This window comes from Sebastes fasciatus, chromosome 13, assembly GCF_043250625.1.
Source record: "Sebastes fasciatus isolate fSebFas1 chromosome 13, fSebFas1.pri, whole genome shotgun sequence".
NCBI lineage: Eukaryota > Metazoa > Chordata > Actinopteri > Perciformes > Sebastidae > Sebastes > Sebastes fasciatus.
Genome location: NC_133807.1, coordinates 32,512,179 through 32,535,451, shown reverse-complemented (window position 1 = coordinate 32,535,451; position 23,273 = coordinate 32,512,179). Strand labels below are relative to the sequence as shown.

General features: G+C 43.2%; 2 protein-coding genes across 17 annotated transcripts in view; both read right to left on the bottom strand.

Moving 5' to 3' along the window:
• Positions 1–11,095: 11,095 nt before the first annotated feature.
• Positions 11,096–12,829, bottom strand: ier2a (immediate early response 2a). Its single transcript, XM_074656994.1, has 2 exons — positions 11,735–12,829; positions 11,096–11,674 (listed from the first exon to the last, which is right to left on the bottom strand). Exon 1 carries the CDS (start codon positions 12,699–12,701, stop codon positions 12,159–12,161), a length of 543 nt encoding a protein of 180 aa, XP_074513095.1. The 5' UTR covers positions 12,702–12,829; the 3' UTR covers positions 11,096–11,674; positions 11,735–12,158.
• Positions 12,830–16,253: 3,424 nt separating this feature from the next.
• cacna1aa (calcium channel, voltage-dependent, P/Q type, alpha 1A subunit, a) overlaps positions 16,254–23,273 on the bottom strand; it is a 138,121-nt gene continuing 131,101 nt past the window's right edge. For 13 of the 16 annotated variants that reach the window (XM_074657000.1, XM_074656997.1, XM_074657002.1 and 10 more), the window contains one exon: positions 16,254–21,795. In XM_074657000.1, coding sequence (XP_074513101.1) covers positions 20,983–21,795 — 813 coding nt within the window. In that variant the 3' untranslated portion in view covers positions 16,254–20,982. The remainder of the gene's footprint in view (positions 21,796–23,273) is intronic. The other 3 variants (XM_074657009.1, XM_074657010.1, XR_012596825.1) reach the window with 2 other exon arrangements.

Genomic DNA, 23,273 nt, shown 5'->3' with positions numbered 1-23,273 from the left:
TTCACTGACACGTTCCATCATATTCTTCTCTGTAACAGAGCAAACACAACTCAACTCTCTAGAAGCATTGTTAAATATGGCTTCATATTAGCTCAAGGATACATATGCTTTGTTATATATCTAAAGTGAAGACCCGTTTCAGGTATTACATCAATAATTCAAGAGTAACTTCAGATTATTTCCGATGCAAATGTGAGATCAACAAATTCAGAAAGATTTTCTTTGCATGCATGACCTCCATTAACCCCCGGAGACCCGCGATCCCGACCGACTTCACTGTCTTTCAGAGGCTCTAGCAGGTTCAGTCTTAGGACTACAGTGAAGACACAGATATCAGATGAAACTAGAAAACATCAAGAATCCATCAGTACCAACCATGTTATGATAGCTTGGGAGGCTAGATACAGGAGGCTAAATAACGCTCCAAAGTTGGCCTTCATTTTAGCGAGGAAAAACTGGCCCTTTTCAAAAGGGGTCCCTTGACCTCTGACCTCAAGATATGTGAATAAGAATGGGTTCTATGGGTACCCACGAGTCTCCCCTTTACAGACATGCCCACTCTATGATAATCACATGCAGTGACTTGAGCCCAACTGTATTCATGTGTGATGATATTAGTCCCCATAGGAGCCATTTCATCGTAGTGAGACTATTTATTTATTTATTTAAACTTGACCTCTCTGTATAAAATGACCTGTGGTGACCTCTAAGATAATCACAGCCTCATGAAACTTTACAGCCACAAACTAGAGACCTAGAGCATTCAGAGGATGATGTAAGTCAGAATAATGTCAGAAAAAAGGCTGAAAAAAGTCCAAAAAATGTCAGAAAAAATGTCAAAGAAAAAGAAAAAAGGCTGAAGAACAATCCAAACAATTTCCCAAAAAGGCAGAAGTAAAGTCCGAAAAATATCCCAAAATATTGACAATAAGGTGGTTTCTAAGCAGTTTACACATCAGAAGTGCTCGCCATCGAATCGTCGAAAAAATGCAATTCTGGCAGAAATCTCAAAATGTCAAAAGTTTTTGATCCCAAATCACAGCATGGCTTTTTCTATGGTGTTCCTCAAGGTCTTGGTGTCTTAATGTGGTATTTTAGAGTGATTATTGATCATTTATATCAATTCTCAGGGTGGAGAGAGTTGCCGTGATGATGGATTTAGTGTATATATGTAGAGGTGGACATCATCAGCGTAGAAGTTGAAGTGGGGGTCATGATGACGGATGATATTACAGAGGGGGAGCGTGTAGAGGATGAACAGGAGAGGACCAAGCACAAAGCCCTGAGGGACGCCTTGAGTAGCCGTGGTAAAGATGCAGTTAATGCTGATGAACTGGTGTCTGTCTGTGAGATATGAATGAAGTCAGGAGAGGGCAGTACAGGTGATGTTGAGAGAGGATTCAAGATGTTGATGAACTGACAGGGAGTGAGGAGACCTCAAACATGATTTCTGCTTCTCTGAAGGAAATATGGGATCTTAATATAAAGCACTTTAGACTAATTCAACTGAAACATGTCAGAGAAGCCTTAAACACAGAGGACAGATGAATGTAAAATTAACTTTCACATTCCATCCATCCGTCCATCCGTTAGCTACTAGCTTATTCAATCCCAGGTGACAGAGGACGAGAGGTGAGGTATATAGACAGGTCACCAGTCAATCACAGGACTCATTCACAGCCTTATCAAGCCTGATCTAGTCGTATCCTCCCTGTGAGGAGGAGTCAATGCAAAACTCAGATGTCTTCCACCTCTACTTATCTGACTGAGCAGATTTTCACAACAGAAGTGCTCGCCTACAAATGCAATTCTTGCAGAAATCTTCAAAATGTCAAAAGTTTTTGATCCCAAATCACAGCATGGCTTTTTCTATGGTGTTCCTCAAGGTCTTGGTGTCTTAATGTGGTATTTTAGAGGGATTAATGATCATTTTTATTAATTCTCCAGTGGTAAAAAAATTGTTAAATTTAGCAGCAAATCTGTGTAACAAATGGTATCAACCCAAAAATTGCTGCAACAACTCATGAGACATAATAGAGCATGAGGATGGACATCATATACTTCTATCATCATGTTCTAAACCCTGATACACTTTTAAAATTAATTTCAAATAATTGATTAATTAATGTTTATTTCTGATTTATGACTAGAATAGGATTTTAAGGGGTGTAGGACAACTTTTAATGGATCATTATTTAAGATATGAGCTTAAAAATTAGAAAAGTACGCAGCTAATAGAACAACGGCCATCAGGGAGAAGAAAACACTGAATTTGTTAAAAAAAATAATAATAAAGAAGCCTATTAAATGTTTGATTGTCAAAAAATTACAAACAAATATACATAATACAGAGAATTGTATTAAAAGTTCCTAAAAATCATACGATATTCACAGGAAATAATCTCGAAATGCATCCAAATCGGTCGTTTTACACAAACGTCCTGCAGTTATTGCGTTCACTGTTTGGGTTAATTCATCAGTTATTGTTGTGCATTGAATATAATAGGAGATATACATAAAATATGTCGCTTAGTCGGGGGGCGTCAGTTTATTCAATGATAGAAAAGGGGTCCCTAAAGGAAAGAGGACGATTAAAGGACCAATCACTAGGACATCAGAGTTTAATTTAGGGAGTTTTTGGGGACATTTAATCTTCTTTATATCATATTTAGCAGTGAATGTTCCTGTTTAAAGAGATAAAACCAGGTATGACAATAGTTATTAATTGTGTAATTCTCTCTGAAATGATCTCTGAAGTCTCCCGTAGATATTTTAAAGCCTGAAAACAGAGCCATGAGGAGGTGCAGAAGTATCTCAGAGCACTTGGATTACAATATGCTGAAAGGTTAATATGGGATTTTTTTTGCCCAATGGTGCAAAAAAAAATATATATATATATACTGTATATATACTGTGTATATACTGCCTCCTGCAGGTTTAATCCAGACACCCAACTCTTGCTCAGTCCAGAGCAGCTTTCTGGTTTTAATGTCCTTTGTTAGTGCATCACCCAGTGGTGCAAGGCTGACAGGACGACTGAAATCAAGAGGAGAAGACGACTGAACAGTCAACTTCAGATTTCAAGTTCAAACTTCAACCTGTTATGGTGCCTAATGTTCATCCTATATAATATCATCATCTGTACAAACCTCTCCTGTGTTGCTATAACTTATGGCTCCACCTGTATATATAAAATCTATTCTCTAATATTCATCTTAGATATCCAGCTCTGGAAAAAATTAAGAGACCACTTCAAAATTATCAGTTTCTCTGGTTTTACTATTTATTGGTATGTGTTTGAGTAAAATTTAAATTTTTGTTTCATTCTATAAACTACTGACAACATTTCTCCCAAATTTCAAATCTAAATATTGTCATTTAGAACATTTATTTGCAGAAATTTACAACTGGTCAAAATAACAAAAAAGATGCAGTGTTTTCAGATCTGGAATAATACAAAGAAAACAAGTTCATATTCATTTTTAAACAAGAAAATACTAATGTTTTAACTTAGGAAGAGTTCAGAAATCAATATCTGGTGGAATAACCTTGATTTACAATCACAGCTTTCCTGCGTCTTGGCATGCTCTCCACCAGGCTTTCACATTGCTGTTGGGGGACTTTATGCCACTCCTCAGCTGGGCTTTGTTTGAGGGCTTGTGACCATCCATCTTCCTCTTGATCACATTCCAGAGGTTTTCAATGGGATTGAGGTCTGGAGATTGGGCTGGCCATGACAGGGTCCTGATCTGGTGGTCCTTCATCCACGCCTTCACTGACCTGGCTGTGTGGCATGGAGCATTGTCCTGCTGGAAACAACACTCCTCAGAGTTGGGGAACATACCAATAAATAGTAAAACCAGAGAAACTGATCATTTTGAAGTGGTCTCTTAATTTTTTCCAGAGCTGTATATATTCACTTAGACCAGGGGTCGCCAGCCTGCAGCTCTTCAGCTCCTCTCCATCGGCTCCCTGTGGATTTTTAAAAATGGAAATGAATAACTGTTTTTTTTGTGAACATTTTTGTTTTTATTTCTCATTGTAGGTAAAGTTATGATTTTATTCTCGTAATATTACAACTTTTTTTTCTCGTTAAGTTATGACTTTATTCTCGTAATATTCTGACTTTATTCTGTAAATCTCAGATGTTTTTCCCCTCAATGTGGCCCTAATACTCCGTAGTACATCTGCTTTTTGGCCCTCACTGCATTAGACTTATATACTATATACTTAGACTATAAACTGTGTTACCTTCATCACAATGATCAAATGTTTTGCGACTCTAGACAGATTTATTTTAATTTGTTTTGCCTAAAATGTCTCTTTTGATAGTAAAGGTTGCTGACCCCTGACTTAGTCCCACATGCATATAGCTCTATGTACATAACCTCTCTGTGTATACATATCAATATAACTCCACCTTTAATGTATTCTTTATAATATTCTTATACAACATTTTTTATACAATATTTCATCAACTTATACTTAACTCTTATATACACACACACACACACACACACACATTGTACTATGTGCAATGACAAATGACAATGACAGCTGCTGTTTCTTTTATGATGTCTATTTAAGAGATTAACTGTTAATATTTGAACACTCTCATCCCAAACATTTGGCCCACCATTACTGGTATTTGTCATTGTATTAAAAATTATTACTTATTTAATTTTAATTATTTTAATTATTTAATTTTATTAATTTTATTTATTTATTTAAATTATTTAAATTATTTTATTTATTTTATTTTATTTTATTTATTTTTTCCCCCCCTAATCTCATGTTACTTAACGCATGGCAAAGGAAGCTTTTAAGTGTTTGTGTATGTCTGTGAAGTGGACAATAAAGATGTTTATTTAGCTCTCCACTCTGTTTCCACAGTCATTAACTGTGCTGGAAGCTTTTGAGAAGGACTTTTACTGTTGCTTTAAACTTTGCATTAATAATCTTTATTTGTGAGATTAGCTGTTTTGTTTTTAATAGCTTGCACATTTACAGTTTTTCTCGTTCGCTTTGGCTCAATTCTTGAATGAGAATTTTTTTTTTTTTTAAACAATGAGCTCAAACCTCTGAACAATGAGTTTGTTGTTCACAACAGATAAAAGAATCTCATTCATTCAAGCAAATTGCAACACGTGTTGGCACATGTCTGAAAAAGAGTCAGTGCAACTGTCAACACTTTGCATAATAACCACTTGATCAGGTCCAAGCTGAACCAGAACCCAGTGGACCAGCACTCCTCCAGCAGGGACAGTTTCATGAATCCAGACGCTTCTCGGCTCCTTTGCTGCTCACTTTACTATATATATACATATATACATATATATATACATATATATATACATATACATATATATATATGTATACGTGTGTGTGTGTGTGTGTGTGTGTGTGTGTGTGTGTGTGTGTGTGTGTGTGTGTGTGTGTGTGTGTCACTGTTTTCTTTTTAAGGTACAAAGATCTGCAGAAACTGAATCCAACTTGAATCATCTCCTCCTTTAACTCCTTGAACTCCTTGAACTCCTCTCTCTGTCCTCCTCCATGCTGCTGCTTTAGTTAGTTGATTACCTCTTCCTCCTCCTCCTCCTCCTCCTCCAGCTCACAGGTGTGTCTCATTACCTCCTCACCTTCTTCTCCTGTCAGAGTGTAAAAGGGTTAAGTGTTTTTTCTCTCTCTTCTCTTTTCCAGCCCAGCAGGTGTCGCTGTTAACAAGTGATTTCTGATTCTGACATAGAGCCCTTCAGTTCCATTAAACAGACACAAGAGGGAACTCTTCAATCTGTTATTGCACACAGTGTGATGGCCAAAGTTTCCCTCCATCTCTATTCATGACGTGAGCTGAGTTTTATACCTTCAGAGGCAGATTAGGAGGATATGTCGGCCTTTCTGGATGTTATTGTCACTATAATACGATCAGATGCATCTTTAAAACCCCCGAGACCGCCCGCGATCCCGACTGACTTCACTCTCTTTCAGAGGCTCTAGTAGGCTCAGGTTAGGGTTAAAGTGAAGATACAGATATCAGATGGAACTATAAAACCTACAGAATCCATTAGTACCAACCATGTCATGCTACCATGTCAGGAAGGAGGCTAACTAACGCTCCAAAGTTGGGCTCAATTTTTGCGAGGGAAAAACTGGCCATTTTCTAAGGGGTCCCTTGACCTCTGACCTTAAGATGTGTATTTCTATTCTATATTTCTGCATACTGGGGTCCCTAAACAGTCTTAAATTACATGAATTGGGTATCACTGTAAAGCTGAGACTCTTGTGGATCCAATGAGCCCAACTGGATTCATGTGTGATGATGTTAGTCCCTATAGGAGACATTTCATTGACCTCACTGTATAAAATGACCTGTGATGACCTCTAGGATAATCACAGCCTCATGAAACTTTACAGCCACAAACTAGAGACCTAGAGCATTCAGAGGATGGATGGATCAGACTAGAGACCTAGAGCATTCAGAGGATGGATGGATCAAACTAGAGACCTAGAGCATTCAGAGGATGGATGGATCAAACTAGAGACCTAGAGCATTCAGAGGATGGATCAAACTAGAGACCTAGAGCATTCAGAGGATGGATGGATCAGACTAGAGACCTAGAGCATTCAGAGGATGGATGGATCAGACTAGAGACCTAGAGCATTCAGAGGATGGATGGATCAAACTAGAGACCTAGAGCATTCAGAGGATGGATGGATCAGACTAGAGACCTAGAGCATTCAGAGGATGGATGGATCAAACTAGAGACCTAGAGCATTCAGAGGATGGATGGATCAGACTAGAGACCTAGAGCATTCAGAGGATGGATGGCTTTCCTAGCTACATTGACAATAAGGGGGTTTCTGAGCAGTTTACACAACACAAGTGCTCGCCATCCAATCACCAATAAAATGCAATTCTTGCAGAAATCTCCAAATGTCAAAAAGTTTTTGATCCCAAATCACAGCATGGCTTTTTCTCTGGTGTTCCTCAAGGTCTTGGTGTCTTAATGTGGTATTTTGGAGGGATTATTGATCATTTTGATCAACTCTCCAGTGGTAAAAAATGGTTAAATTTAGCACCAAATCTGTGTAACAAATGGTATCAACCCAAAAACTGCTGCAACAACTTATGAGACATAATAGAGCATAGGGATGACCATCATATACTTCTATCATAATGTTCTAAGCCCTTATACACTTTTACAATTCATTTTAAATAATGAATTAACTCATTATTAATCTCCAGGTTTCCAGCTTTCAGATGATGTACACCACTTCTATGTGACATCTACTGTTGACCTGCTATCTCCCCCTAAACACCCCCTGGACCCCCCTAAGGGAGACTAGAACGTCTCTATTGTTGCTCTCAGAGGGTTGAAGTAGACTTTAAAATGTCAGCCTGTTATCGGCTGCAACTGATGTTTGGTTGAACTGCAGCCACATCACAAACCATCACCTGCATACCACACATTCCTCTGGAGGGTCAGGGCGGCTAAAGAGCCCCCCCCCTCTCTTCCTGTTCTAACATCTGCTAATTCACACCAATGCTCAGGAGTAAAACGTGTAGTTTCACTCTGTCATATATCCATGTGATATTCAGTGTTTGTAGTCCCTGAATGAAGTATGACAGTACTTGTTATGATACAGCCTGGAGGAATGGATTCCATTGCCCATATATGGGCTTCAGGAAGTAGCCGGCCCCTGACGTCACCACCACTGCTGCTGTGACTTTAAATGGTTTCAGGAAACAAGGGCTCCCACTCACGTCACGGGTTTTCCTCTGCATGTGCCACAGGAGCAGGATGTTCTTAATATGGGCATCTGTCTGCTATAACCTCCACCCACCTTCAATAGGAAGTAGCACACACACACACACACACACACACACACACAGTGGAGGGGGGATGGGTGAGACTGGAGGAAACAGCAGACTGTCCTCCCTCAACCAGAGGAATGGGTGTGAGAAAGACTCAAAATATCTGTCACACGTTTGCTTCAGGTTGTGCATATCAAACCGATGCATTGTGGTTCATTTATAACATGTTAATCATTTAGTTTACATGTAGAAGAGCATCATTTGGACAGTCAGGTCCTCGTCTTGCCTGATAAACACGACATGCCGAGTCACGCCGAGCAGAGATTGTAGAGACCGATACTGATCATTACAGATATGTGAATGTTTGAGGGTTTATGTCTGAAAAAATATCCAAAAACTTTCTGAAAAATAAAGACAGAAAAAGGGTCTGGAAAAAAAGTCTGAAATTGTCTAAAACATTTCCAAAAAAATCTGAAAAATGTAAAAAAAAAAAGAACCTGAAAAATCTCCAAAAAGGTCATAAAAATGTAGAAAAAATAATGTAGAAAAAGTCTAAAAATTGTCAAAAAAAAAGTCCGGAAAATGTCTGAAAGAAAGGCAGAAGAAAGGTCTGATACTGGTATCATAGTAAACTATAAAACCTGTTGAATCCATCGGTACCAACCATGTCATGCTAGCTTGTAGTGAAGGTGAGGAAAAACTGTCATGGCCATTTTCAAAGGGGTCCCTTGACCTCTGACCTCCAGATATGTGAATGTAAATGGGTTCTATGTGTACCCACGAGTCTCCCCTTTATAGACATGTATGTCACAGATGCAGTGACACAAAATCAAGCAATTTTTAAACCAGTAAAAGTGTGTGGTGAGGAAATAGGACCCTGAATACGTTGGGTTCATAATGGCAGGCAGTGATGGGTGAGGGGAAGCTGAATATCTATGTGACGGTGGCATCACACATATTTAAAACCCAGTTTGTCATTTATTTGGGAAGGTGGACATGTTTTAACAATCGGAAGTGTGCCGGAGTTACAAAAGGTTGAGAAGCCCTGATCTAAATCCCCCTCTGAGTCCTGGATGCTTGTATTTGAGCAGGTTTATCCACTAGACTAAACAACATGTTTGGTATGCTTAGTTATGCAGAGGACGTGGATGTGTCAGCATATTCCTCCACAGTGAGCCAGAGCGTGAGAGAGAAAGCAGAAGAGAAAAAGGAGAAATGAAAGTGAGTGATCAGAACAGACTAAAACATGAAGAGAAGGAGAAACAAAGTGTTGGTGTGTTTCCAGACTGCAGACGGTTCCGGCCACTCCTCCCGGCCCCTGCGGACCCAGACCGGGTGCTCCGGTTTCAGCCGGAAGAATAAGCAGCCCAGTCGGGGCCTCCCGGGGGATCACAGGCACCTCCCCCCACATTCCTTCCTCTGTTTTCCTTTTCCTGGGCTAACCCCCCCCCCCATCCCCGAACACCGCCGGTGAATCCCTCAAAGTCTGTTTGCATCCCAGAACCTCCAGCCTGCCTATCTAACCCATCTAGAACTCCGCTATGATTACTAATGTCTGCCTCTTCAGCTCCGCTTTAACATTACACTTAAAGGAGTTCTACACTTCTCTGTGAATTCTTCCTTTCTCATTTTATTACTGATTGTTACACACACACACACACACACACACACACACACAGAAACACACACACACTGTCACATTTATCAACTTCACAAACAGGTGAATCTTGAACCTTTTGCACCCTGAGCTGTGTATTATGATCCCGGTATCAGGCCACAGTGAAACACCTCTTAGAGAGCCGGATTGTTCCCAGTATATGACCAGTCAGTCAATGGTTTTACGACCCCCTCCCCCCCCTCACTCTTTGGACCACAACCTCCTGAATTGTCCCGGCTTTTGTCCTGCAAATCAGTGTGTGTGGGGGATGTGAAGCTGTGGGGGGGAGGAAGCAAACTTGTTCACACTCTAAACCAGAGTTGTAACGTCTGTCATACAAATACACATACATTACTAATACTGGTGGCCGCGGGTTGCAGTTTTTTGAGGGGTTTGTTTCTAAAGTGTAGTTGCTTGTTTGGGATCCCGTCTCTCTCCGACGATTCGAAGGCAGTTTGCTGTAATTGTAAGTGTGATCTACGAGCACATCACGCCGATCATGCTCGCACTGAAAAACACAAAGTAAACGCAGCAGCGTTCTCTTCAATGAGGCTCACCGACACTGGATCCACTGTCTCTGCAAATATTAGATTAAATGTTCAATTTGTTGAAGTTTAGTTGACAAGAAAAAAATACAAAATTACAAGCTACAAATGGATGCAAAAATGCAATCCAATATAAATTCATATTTAGATATGAAGTGATTCTCTCTCTCTTATTGTGGTAGTGAGGTCGCTTGTTTTGGGCTCGTTTCTGCAGACCTGGTTGCCTTGTTCTCTCGTGAGATCTGGCAACGCTGACTATTCCTCCGCCCCAGTTTTCAGTTTTTGTACGTCTGATATACGAACACATCATGCAGATGCCGATTTTTAAAAATTAAACAAAATACAACATTTTAATTTTATGTTTAACTTCTTTAAGTTTAGTTGACAAGAAAAATGTAAAGTTAAAATCTACACATGGATGCAAATATTAAATAAAAGGTTGTCGTCGCTTGTTTTGAGCTTCTTTTGGGGGGAGAGTTGCTTCTTTTGGGCTCGTTTCTATAGTTTCTATAGTTTGCAAATATCGGTAGTCGCGGGTTGCGTGTTTTTGGGGGCTTGTTTCTGAAGTGTAGTTGCTTATTTGGGCTCCCGTCTCTCCTCTATACCGTTCTAGTTTGTTCTGTTACAGGATCCGAACACAACCCCGATCCCTCCGCCATAGTTTGACGATTTGCAAAAATGAAACAAAATGCAAAAATGAAATAAAATATTCTACTTCTTTAAGTTTAGTTTACTAGAAAAATGTAAAGTTAAAAGCTAAAAATGGATGCAAAAATGAAATGCATGCAATCCAAAGTGGCCGCCTCCCTTCTCTCATATTGTGGAAGTGAGGTCGCTTGTTTTGGGCTCGTTTCTCAATCGCCAGATCTGGCAACGCTGCCTGTTTCCTGTCTCACCCAAACACCCCACTTTCACACTAGTCTTCTTGCACCGAAAGCCCCACGAACACACTAACAACAACATTCTTGTAATACCATGACTCAGATATGATCTATTATCCAACCCTTCATAACTGCCATGCTTCCATCTTTCATGCAGATAATTTGACAACAAAACAAAACTCCAGGTTCACTTTAAGTACAAAACAAGGTTTAATAAATACTGAGGTAGTCGTCATTGAATGTGTTACACTTGAACTCATCAACACATCTTCAGTCAGCGCCGGTCCACACTCACTAAATGTGACATTTGTTCAGCTGGTAAATGTTCATCGAGGTGTTCCACCTCTGAAAGCAGTCCTTAGTGGGGACGGGCGGATCTATGATACCATGATGATGTATAAATACAAACCATATGGGTGGCTGCATCACCTCTAAACGTTTTGTATAATGTTTGTGCCAAAAACAGCCCGGACATACTGCAGATAAAAGATGAACCATTTGTGACATCATAAAGTGTCAAACACAGCAACAGGAGTTCAAACATTTAAAAACAAAACACCCTGAAGGTCATATTAGGTCACTTAGTGGCACAAACATTTTGATTTAACAGTACTTTTGTCAATAATGGCCGGTATGTGTCATTTACTTTCTCCACAGACTCAGATCTTTTTGGAGCCAGTAGCCAGATTATTTTTCCATTTTTCAGTTCAGTGATTCAGAGTGTCCTGTTGTACTGCAGCACAGCCTGGCTCAGCACAGCCTGGCTCAGCACAGCCTGGCTCAGCACAGCCTGGCTCAGCACAGCCTGGCTCAGCACAGCCTGGCTCAGCACAGCCTGGCTCAGTAGTATATCTGTACAACTTAACACTAAACTTGAAAAAATCACATCCCCATTTATGAAGTGATCAGTATCGGTATCGTTCAGTTGTAATAAAAACGTATGGTTATGGTATCTACATAAACAAAGTCTGTTATCGCCCATCCGCAGGCCAATAATTAGGCCCAAAGTCACCAGGACTGCGAAGCACCACCAGCTGAGCTGCTTCCGGGATTCCGGTAACAACATCCCGACATGTTCAGTCATGCTCCGGGACTTTTAGGACGCCCCCCGGGTCTTCATCCTGTTGGAGAGGCCCCTCCTCCCAGACCCTGTAGGAGCGTCCCTGCTGGCCGTGTCCAAGAGTTCATCACCTTTAAGGTTTTACGCAGAGTTCATCACCTTTAAGGTTTTACGCACGGTCTCTGTTTTACGCACGGTGTCAACAGGCTGCCACGGCTCTCTGCAGAGGGATGGGGGTCTGGGTCGGTCCTCCCAGCTCACTGCTGCACAAAACATAGTCCAGCAGGACCGAGGCTACAAGGAGCTGCTGCTGCTGCTGAGGACAGTCCAGTTTGGCTTTCTTGCAGGGCAGGAAGTCCGGCTCCGGCTCCACGGCCGCTTTACCTCGTCTCTTCCTCGAGGGCTGCTGCGCCGGGACCAGGTTCTCCTTGTCCTCCAAGTCCTGTCCTCTACAGAGCTCCAAGTCCTGTCCTCTGGAGTCCTGTGTTTTGCAGAGCTCCGGTGCACCCTGGAGGAGCTCCTCGGTCTCCTCCTGTAGTCCACATCCTGCTGCTGCTGCGACCCTCTCCTCCTCCTGCTGGGCTTCGTGCTGGGCCTCGTGGTACCGGTCCCGGGCGGACTTCATGACCAGGGTCAGGAGGAGACTCCGGTGGAGACGGAGACCCCCTCTCTGGGTGCGCGAGCTGTACAGTTTCCCCAAAGCCACGACCATGATCCTCTTGGCTTCTGCAGTGACCTCCATGATGTCACAGCTGTTGCTGGGTCCGGGTCTCACTGGGTCCGGGTCTCACTGAGTCGGGGTTTCACTGGGTCCGGGTCCTGGTCTCAGTGGGTTCTCCTCTCCGGCTCTTTACGCACAGACACAATGCAGGCTGGCTGCGCGAGACCGGTACTTATAACCTCGTTGACGTCACTCACTCAGCGTCATATGACAGACCACCCCCCCCCCCACCGGCCTCAGAGCGGCTCAGACAAACAGACCTGACAGCTCCATGTGTCCACCAGGAGGTTCATATGAATATTATCAACATTTAACTGTTAGAGAGAAATAAAGTCATAATATTATGAGAATAAAGTCAGAAGTTTAAGAGAAAAAAATCTTAATATTATGAGGAAAAAGTCGTAATATTATGAGGAAAAAGTCGTAATATTATGAGAATAAAGTCATAATATTATGAGAATAAAGTCGTTATATTATGAGAATAAAGTCGTAATATTATGAGAATAAAGTCGTAATATTATGAGAATAAAGTCGTAATATTATGAGAATAAAGTCGTAATATTATGAGAATAAAGTCGTAATATTATGAGAATAAAGTCATAATATTATGAGAATAAAGTCGTTATATTATGAGAATAAAGTCGTAATATTATGAGAATAAAGTCGTAATATTATGAGAATAAAGTCGTAATATTATGAGAATAAAGTCGTAATATTATGAGAATAAAGTCATAATATTATGAGAATAAAGTCGTTATATTATGAGAATAAAGTCGTTATATTATGAGAATAAAGTCGTAATATTATGAGAATAAAGTCGTAATATTATGAGAATAAAGTCGTAATATTATGAGAATAAAGTCGTTATATTATGAGAATAAAGTCGTTATATTATGAGAATAAAGTCATAATATTATGAGAATAAAGTCGTTATATTATGAGAATAAAGTCGTTATATGAGAATAAAGTCAGAAGTTTATGAGAAAAAAAGTTGTAATATGAGAATAAAGTCTAAATTTTAAGAGAAAAAAATCTTAATATTAAGAAGAAAAAGTCGTAATGTTAAGAGAAAAAAGTTGTTGTATTATGAGAATAAAGTTTTTAAACATTCTAAAAGTCGACTTTGCAAATGTTTTATGGGGAAGGAGGGAATGCATTTAACACGTTTGTTAGACCTCACAGATTCACACATTGCATTTGGGTGAGTAACACTGAATGTAGACATCACCACAACATGAGTCACACCTACAACACAACACATCCTCACCGTCAACAAGCAACGATGTGGACGAAAGAAGAAATGAGGCGAAGCAGCGGTGTGCATTCTCTCTGGATTTTATTCTTTAGGAAGAGTTCTGTTTGGAATTACAAAATGCACTGGTAGAAATAGTGGTGAGACAGCTTGAGAGTGCGACAGATAAAGAGTGTGAGAGAGACAGAGTTATAGAGAGAGAAAGAGAGAGAGAGAGAGAGAGAAACAAAAGAGGGAGTGAGTGAGAGGTCAAAGGTTACACAGCCAGTTTTAATGAGGACATCATCAGATCTGGCTCTGCTCCCGACCCCCCCACCAGAAAGGAGAAGGGAGAATACACCGTCGTCTGAACTGTACTTTCTTTTCTTCGTTTATATCTTTTTTAAAAACAGTTCTTTTTTTATTGGTGGTGTCCTGAACATGGTCGTGTTGTGCCTCAACCCCCATGAAACAGAAGAAAAACAAACTCTCACCAAAAGTCTCTTTTGTGTTTTTTTATTCTTTAGACATTTTTTTTTTTGGAGATTTTTTAACCTTTTTTGTTCTCAAAAATAGAAGGAAAAAAAAGGAAACGTTGCTTTTTAAAAACATCTATCTATTTATATATCTTTTTGTTTTTTTTAATTATTATTTTAATTCCTCTGAATTCATTAATCTGCTTTTTCTTTTTATGTCCTGAAGATGACTGTTAACCCACGGTGTGGCATGCACATAGCACATGCATTTCTGGAACTAGATATTTTTTCCTTTTTTTGTTTTTAAATCTTTTGTACTTAAAAAAAAAAAAAAACTTTTTTTTTTCTCAGTAGCGGCTTTACATTGCTTTTTGAAGACTTTGTGTGGTTAATCAGCGTGTTAGTGGATTTCACTGCAGCATAGACACAAAGATGGACGGGTGGATGTTTTGGGGGGCTTTGCATGTTTCATTCAGGGGGGTTTCAGAGGCCCCGTTCACACCTGGTACTAACATGATCGGATCACAAGTGGACGGCTCTACGTACGGGTATGAGGACGCATTGAGGACGCATTGAGATCGGATCTCTCAGAGGTGGTCTGGGCCACATTAAGGAGCGCCTGCTCATCTGACGTCTCGCTGGGATCCGCCGGGTCTCTGAGCTCCTCATGTGAACAGACAGACGCCTCGCATCGTGGAAACGCCCGCTGTGCTCTACTGTCACTTAGCTCTACTCTATTCTGTCTGTATTTTAATAAAATATATCTTATCTATAGGCTACATATCTACAGACTATCAGACTAAACATGTGAAGTGCATTATTATCATACTCTCAGAGATTTTAATACAATGTTAATAAGGGTGTTTTCACACTTGGTCTCTTTCAGCCCTCCGAACAAACGCAGAGTAGAATAGTCAGTATGTTTTGTGTATGTGTGTGAACACTCCCCGAGAACTCAGGGCGTTTCCACACCTGTAGTTGTTTTGCTCTGGTCTGAATCGGGGACCAAATTGTTACCATATTGCTTTGAGTTTGGTTTGTGTTCAAACGGCAGCATTTACAAGTGGACCAAAAGTTTTGGTGTGCAAAGAAACTGCTCTCTGATTGGTCAGAATTTCCATGCAGGAAAACTCCCGGAAGTAAACAAAGAAGAGCAGACTTCCAGAACGCAACAATGGAGGGACAACTACGGCTTGATCTTGGCCCTGGGCATCAACGATACAGTTTGAAAATGAGGAGCGGCTGCGGCTGGAAAACGTATTGATGGAGCATATCAAGACGTACGGAGGACGGAGGAGGAGGCGTGCATTAACCCTCCTAAACTGTGACATGCTCATCGGACGAAAATATTTCCAAAGATCCATCAGGTATGCCCGTGGTCTTCAACACAGCCGGACGTTACACCTGTTTAGTACTGATGTTATTAGCGAGGGCGAGCGTAGGCTCTTTGGTAGTAATGTTGTCTGGTGTCTGGTGTTGACGTGCACAGCGCAGCTCGCTACCGGAGCCGGTTTAATCCAAAAAGGTAAAGCAATGCTTTCTCCAGTTGGGCCGGATTGATGTCGGATCATGTTCTCACCACAAACGAAGCGTACCGCAGTTCGTTTGTAAGCGAACCGAGACCACCTCTTCAAGGAGGTCTCGGTTCGCTTGCTGTGTTCACACCTGCCCAAACAAACCGCACCGTAGAAACGCTCCTGGGTTCCATTCAACCAAACTAAACACGGCAGGTGTGAATACGCCCTCAGACCCTCTGGAAAGAACCGAACTCAGCCCTCCTCAGATTCAAGTCCACGTTGCGGTTTGTTTAACCTGTGCATTGTGAACACAAAGCGCTCCAGGTTCGCTTTGCCTTTTGCTATTGAGTTTGCTGTAGACAGATCACACGCGCTTGCAAACTGTGACGCTCGGAAAAAACAACTCTGCCGCTAGTGGAGGAGGAGTAGTTTGGACCGAAGAAGGAACTTCTGCACTTCTCCAGATGTGGAACGAAGGACACATCAAACTGTCTACAACGCACAGAAACGCTGAGGTTCTCCTCCAATTTTCAGCTGATATGACAGCGAGGGGCTTCATCAGAACCGCGTTGCAGCGCCACGTCAAAGTAAAAAAAAACAACAACGTCAAAAGTACTTTAACATAGCTATTCTCAACCACTGGGCCGGGGCCCACTGATGGGCCTCAGAGAGCCACCTACTGGACCGCGAAGGTGCTGCCAAATGGTTAGATTAACCGCTATTCTGTATTTCAGAGGTTGAAGCTAGAAAAAGTAGAAAACGCTCCAAACTTACGCAAAATTTTGGCGAGGAAAAAACAGGCATCGCCATTGTCAAAGGGGTCCCTTGACCTCTGACCTCCAGATATGTGAATGTAAATGGGTTCTATGGGTACCCACGAGTCTCCCCTTTACAGACATAGATGTCACAGATGCAGTGACACATGTATTGAGCAGCAGAGTGATGAAGGAAGGAACGATAGTGTGAACAGAGAGAGGGGACTGAAGTGGACCACAAACAGAACTGAGCCCTCTTTTCTGTCGGTCCACTTTAAGAGGACTGAGTTTGGTTCATTTAAAAAGGACTAGATGTGAAAACACGCTAAAATGTACCCGAATATGTGGGATATTACTACAGATATTCCTATAATGTGACGTCACAACGTCTGCTGTATCAGCCGTGTGTTTACTACGTGTGTTGATTTGCATATAGAGCGGAGAAGTGATCACATGGAGACGCTCTCTAATGCCAGGTGTGAACAGACGTACTTCAAAGCTGTCCACTTGTGTTCGGATCACTCAGGATGTTAATACCAGGTGTGAACAGGGCCTGACATCACACACACACACACACACACACACACACACACACACACACACACACACACACACACACACACACATACACAGAGTCGAAGTTTGTTCCAATGACTTGACTAAAACATCTTCAAAATTATTTCTGGAGACAAAGAAAAGAAAAGAAAAACACACATGTACACACACACACACACACACACACACGCAAAAACCCCACTTCCACACACACACCACAACCAGGAGCTACATACTTTATAGTGTGCTTTCTGATTTCTACGTATACTGATGTGTGAAAAAATACTTGTCTGTGACATTCCACTGAGGCTGGAAAGACACTAATAGGCAGTTTTCTTTCTTTTCTATTTGTTGTTGTAGTTGTCGGTGCATTCTCTGGTCAACGTGTGATAGGCCTCCAGGTTCAACAAACACGTAGGTCAGATACTTAAAGACATAACATAATAAGAATAATGTCGGGGCTGACAGTGGTGTGCGTTAGTGACAAGTGTTACGTTCGAGGCACACAGAGAAAAACACGCAGAAGGAAATAAAAAGGAGTGATAAACACACACACACGCACACACACACACAGAACATCTTTTCTCCAACCCCGTCTGGACTGTGTGATTCAGTCTACGAGAGAGAGAGAGAGAGAGAGAGAAGGAGCTAAACTGGTGCTGTAGAACAACTCTGAAGTAAAAAGGAGAGGTACAAAAACTAGAGAGAGGGGGGACACTGTTTGTCCTACAGCGCCACCGGAAGGTCACAAGCGGTGGTGGAACTCTGCTTCAGCGTCTGCAGGAGAGGCGACGACGACCTGCTGATGTGTTTGACCGATTTTGAATCAAATTCACCCGCTGACAAGAGAGACAAGAGAGAGTGCTTTAGGTAATCTCTGACTCATGTGTTGCCCTCCTGCAGACTCAAGCTTAGTTTATACTCGTGCGAGACACCGTGGTGGTGCGGGCCTACGAGCACGCACAGCGCGGCGTTCGTTGCAGTGTGCTCCCAAACGCCAAGAAGGCGTGGAAACATCATATTCTGTGGATAAGCAAGACGTCAACGAGTGGTACCAGAAATGAAAGTAAACACCGACGTACGTACCGCCAAACATTACATCTGTGTTCTGTAATTATTACTGTCGCTGACCTCCGAGGCTAAATGACTTCCTGTCTCTCGGGGCTTCCCCTCCGGCCGCCGCTCTTTACGTGAGACCGTTGTTTTGTTTTTAGCTTTTACAAAATATTCTGTCACAGCCTGCAGCAGAAAGCCTCTTCTTTCTCCAGTGTGTTGCCTGTTTCTCTCCAGGTATTTAATGTCATGTGACTGTCTCTGTGGTCATGTGACTGTCCAGTCCATGTTGAAATGAAAAGCGCAGCCCGCGCAGTGGGTTTTTCCAGATGTGCACGATGGGGATGTGACGGTGAGTAACGACACCGGTGTTACCGATAACACCGGACATTTTACAGGAAAAGATGACGATCAATATGTGTAGCGTGCTGACTTTGATCTTTGCTGCGGGGGCTGCAGGGATCTACCTGGCGCCACTCCGCCACGCGCACACCGGCTGTGACCGCTCTGTCCTCCTCGCGCCGATTACCTCATTAACGTTACGGTTCCCTTATAGCGTTGGGTTTAAATCTGAAATATTTCTAAAGAAGAAGCGCGTTTGCTTTTCGCTTCGACACTAAATCCTCCGCCGTCTCTCGGTCTGTCACTTCTCTCTCGTCCCGTGTGTGAAATCTGACACCTGCTGCTCTGAGTTGAGACTCCGTCGTCCGACTATGTGTTGATAACACGCCGCTGATACGCCAAAATGAACTAAAGGGGTTTTATTTCTGTAAAAAAAAAAGCAAGACGCCAGAGGGCGGCGGTGGCTATGTAATGTAATCGGTGTGTGCCCGACCACCGTGTAACACAGACTACCGCGACAAGCCTAGCGCACGACAAACCACCGCTGGAGGAGAGCCAGCTTCACCACGGCGAGCATAAACCAAGCTTCCTTCTCCCACAATGCAACTGTGGCGATCAGAGTTCCACCTCAGGGTTGGAAAAATGATTAGCTGAGCTTCAAATATAAACCATAAACACACAGAACAGAATATACAGACCAAAGATGGAGAATCTGTCTCGTCGTTACCACGATCATCATCATCATCATCATCATCATCATCATCATCATCATTTTAGAAGTTATTATATTAAATCTGTTTATCCATCGTTACGGCCGATAACAAAGAAAACAAAAGATGAAGAGTTTCTCTCCTTTCTTCCGCCTTTCCTATCGGTCTCTTTCTCTCCGTTTAAAACCCTGGAAGACTTTGAGATGTTACTGACTCGTTCAACCGATACGGACGCCGACCGCGTCTTGTCATCCACGTTACCCTGCTTCCCGTTTTACCACCATAGTTACAAAAAAAGTTACTTTCACAAAATGTGCAATTCCAGCTGTGTCAGTGGCAGGCATCTGGCACAGGACATACAGACAAGCAAGCAAAAAAGTAATTTGTTCCTTCGTGATTATACATACAGTCACTGTCCGACCTCCCTACCGCCTCCTAGTGAAGGCACAGAGAGAGGAATGTCATACAGAGGAGAGAGAGAGAAACAGAAAGGCCAAAAGAGAGAAACCCTGCAGACCACAACAGAAAGGACCAAGTAAAATGTCCCCCCCCCCCACATACAGTAGATTCTCATTGTTGCTATTATTATTATTATTATTATTATCATTATTATTTTTTGTATCATTCATGCAGGATTCCACAGGGTGTACAACTCCGCAAGTCTAGAAAACGAAGCTGTGTGGGGTGCAACAGAAGATTCAAGCTTCAATGTTTTGAAGAAGTAGAAGAGAAGGAGGAAGAAGAAGCAGGAATAGAAGAAGAAATACTGCAGAAAACAGTTACTGGTTGTTTTTTTTCTGAAACCCATCTCCACGTTTTTTTTTTGTTTTTCTCCTCTCGTATCGGTGACGGGGTTGAGGTCGGTTGATTGTTTCTGGGAGGAGGAGGAGGAGGAGGAAGAGGAGGAGGAGGAGGGTGCAGTAAAACATCCCAAACACACCCGTCCTGTCCTCTAGATTTTGACTGAGGGACTCTCGCCCCCCCCCCCAACTGTCCCACCCACGTAGCCTCCTCACCTCATACAGGTGGAGGGCTCATTGTCAACTTTTGTTCTTTAATTTAAAAACACAGATGATAAAACTCATCAATATTCAACTCTGTGGCAGGGAGGGTTGGATTGGATTCTTTTTTTTTTGCAGCTAACTGAACTGAAGTCAGCTTCGAGAAGCAAAAAACAAACAAAACGGTGGTCGTTCTTTTGTCTCTGACTGTCTTTTGTCGAGTCGCAACTCTTTGACATCTTGTAAGTGGCTGTAGCTCGTGGCCAGAGGCGTAGTTTAAGACACACAAAGACGAGTGTCCGTCGTCGCCTCCTGCTGTTTGAGGTTGGTCTTATTTGGCATCAAGATATGAATGCAACAACAATGCAAGCAGAAACACGGAGGTGGTTTCTCCCCCCTTTTTACACCACTTGTGTCTCCAGATGCTTCCTCGGCATTCTTGTTCCACCCCGTCATCCTGACACCTCCGTCCAGCCCGCCGTCGCCGGGGGCGAGCCGAGCGGGTGGAGGAGAGGAAAAAATTGAACAGGCAAGAAAGAGAACGGTGTTTTCCCCTTGGCAGTCGGAGCTCCGGCTCAGAGCTTCCCGTCCTCGTCTCTCGGTCCCGTCTCTCGGTCCCGTCTCCGGTCCCTCCTTACGCCCCCTCCCCCCCTCCCCAGAGGCTAGCACCAGTCGTCGTCCTCCGTCTCGCTATAGGGTTCGTGCAGGCCCTTGCGGGGACCTCTAGGATGCCCGGCTGGAGGGGGGACCTTGTGAGGCCCAGTGTGGGGGGGTCCGTGGGGGTGTGTGGAAGGCGATGAAGAGCGGTAGCCGTTGGGCAGGCGGCGCTGAGCGGCAGGCTGCATCTGGCCCTGTACGGGCCCGGTCAGGGCGGTGGTGGGAGGGGGCGCGTGGCCGGCAGTCCTGGGTGAGGTGCGACTGGGCGGCGGGTGAGGGTGGGGGTTGTTTACAGGGTGGGGCTGCGGTGGAGGGAGGGGGTGGGGGTTATGTGGCTGTGGTTGTGGGGGAGGCGGCAGGGAATGGGGGTGGGGGTGGGGGTTGCCACCTTGCATGGGGTTCTGCTCATAGGCAGGCGGTTCATGGTGGGGCTCGTAGTCCTGGTAGTCCTGGTTGTAGAAGCAGCCGTCCCCTTCCACGGAGCCGCCGCCGCCACCGCCTCCGCCTCCACCTGTGTCTCCCCAGCGAGGCGGGGGATGGTGGCCCTGGCGGGCCGTGCCGTGGTGGGCCGGTGGGAGGCCAGCGGGCGGAGGGCCCTGGCCCTGGGGGGGCTCGGGAGAAAAGCGTCGGGGGGCCGGGGCCGGGGGTCGGCCCTGCGGCCCCGTGGGCGGCGTGGGCATGGCCTTACGGACAACGGGGGAGTAGGTAACGTGGGGCCGGGGCGTCGCGGGGGTCTGAGGCAACTGTCGACGGCCTCGACGTGGCGTACTGGTCCCCGAGGTCGAGGGGACGGGACTTCCGCTGACCGAACTACTGCCCTACACAAAAAGTGAAATAAAGCAAATAAAAAGAACGAACCACAAATTCAACGACAAGAACGTGTAGAATAAAGAAGGATGGGAAAGATAGAGCGTAAAACAAATAGAGAGAAAGAATGCAAGATAGAGAAAAGCAAGAACGAGAATAAAAGCACCGGTGGTAATGTGCGTGGAGCGGAGGAGGGAGAGAGAGAGAGAGAGAGAGAGAGAGAGAGAAATGAAAAGGCATCAAAGAAGCAGCAGAGCGGAGGAGATGTGGACGGCAGCATACAGAGAGAAGCAACACGTCACGCAGAGGAGAGAAAACAAAAGACGACAGGAGAAAAGAAGGTAAAGGGTTGATCTCTGGAGCAACACATGTGGTACAGGGTCAAATATGGTGACTGAACATACAGTAAAATGTGTTTGGTTTTGAATTATCCGTTAGTGTGACGTGTGACGAAACATGTCCAAAAAAAGTTTTTATAACATGAAGGCAGAAATTCAAATGGGAGGAAACAATATGTCTTCCTTTGCTCGACAAGTTAGAACATAAAATACATGAGGGCTGAATGATCAGCAAAGGGAGAGCATAGATACGTTTTGTTTCCTGTTATGTGTTTGGAAAAGGATGCCATAAAGGAACGGTAGTGTGGGGGGTGGGAGAACAGTCTATTAACATTCAGGCAGGGCAGGTAGGGACAGTCGGGAACACAAATATACATGTTTATGCATATTTGTTTGGTTGCTGGAACAGAGAGTTGATAACAGTGACTTCATTTAACAAACATTTACTTGTATTCACATGATGAACATGTTTGTGTTCATGTAGTCAAATATATAAGTATCAAATCTCATGACAAAACCACATCAGAACCTCATACTATACTAGTAGTACAACCTCATACTATACTAGTAGTACAACCTCATACTATACTAGTAGTACAACCTCATACTATACTAGTAGTACAACCTCATACTATACTAGTAGTACGTACTGATTTGGCCAACATCTAGTATGCAGTATGGAGCAAAAGCTAAATCTCCAGTATGCCAAAAATACCCGGATGTCGTACTGATTTGGAAAATATCTCCAGTCTACCTCGCCTACTGTATCCCACAATGCAAAGCGCTCGACCGCTACAGGCTACGGTTACAACAACAACAGCAGCCAGAAACGGCTCTCTCTTTTTTACATGTTTCGTAGCTATTTCATCACTAAATTCACTTCTGAACATTTCTGAGGCAAGAAATTAACTGTGTAGATTTAGAATATTGACAGTTTTACGATATTAGATGTTGAACCGAACATTTGCTCCGACGTTTTCAGAGTTTAGAAGCTTCACAAACTGCTGTGACAGCTAGTTATAGCGCCTGCCGGGGTCGCTACCTCTCCAGCCAGCCGGGCGGTCACGCTCACAGACCGCTATGAGCTGGAGCTCTCTAGAGACCAGTCTGTAGACGAGGGGCTTTTATTTCCTTGATAGTTTGTTTAAATA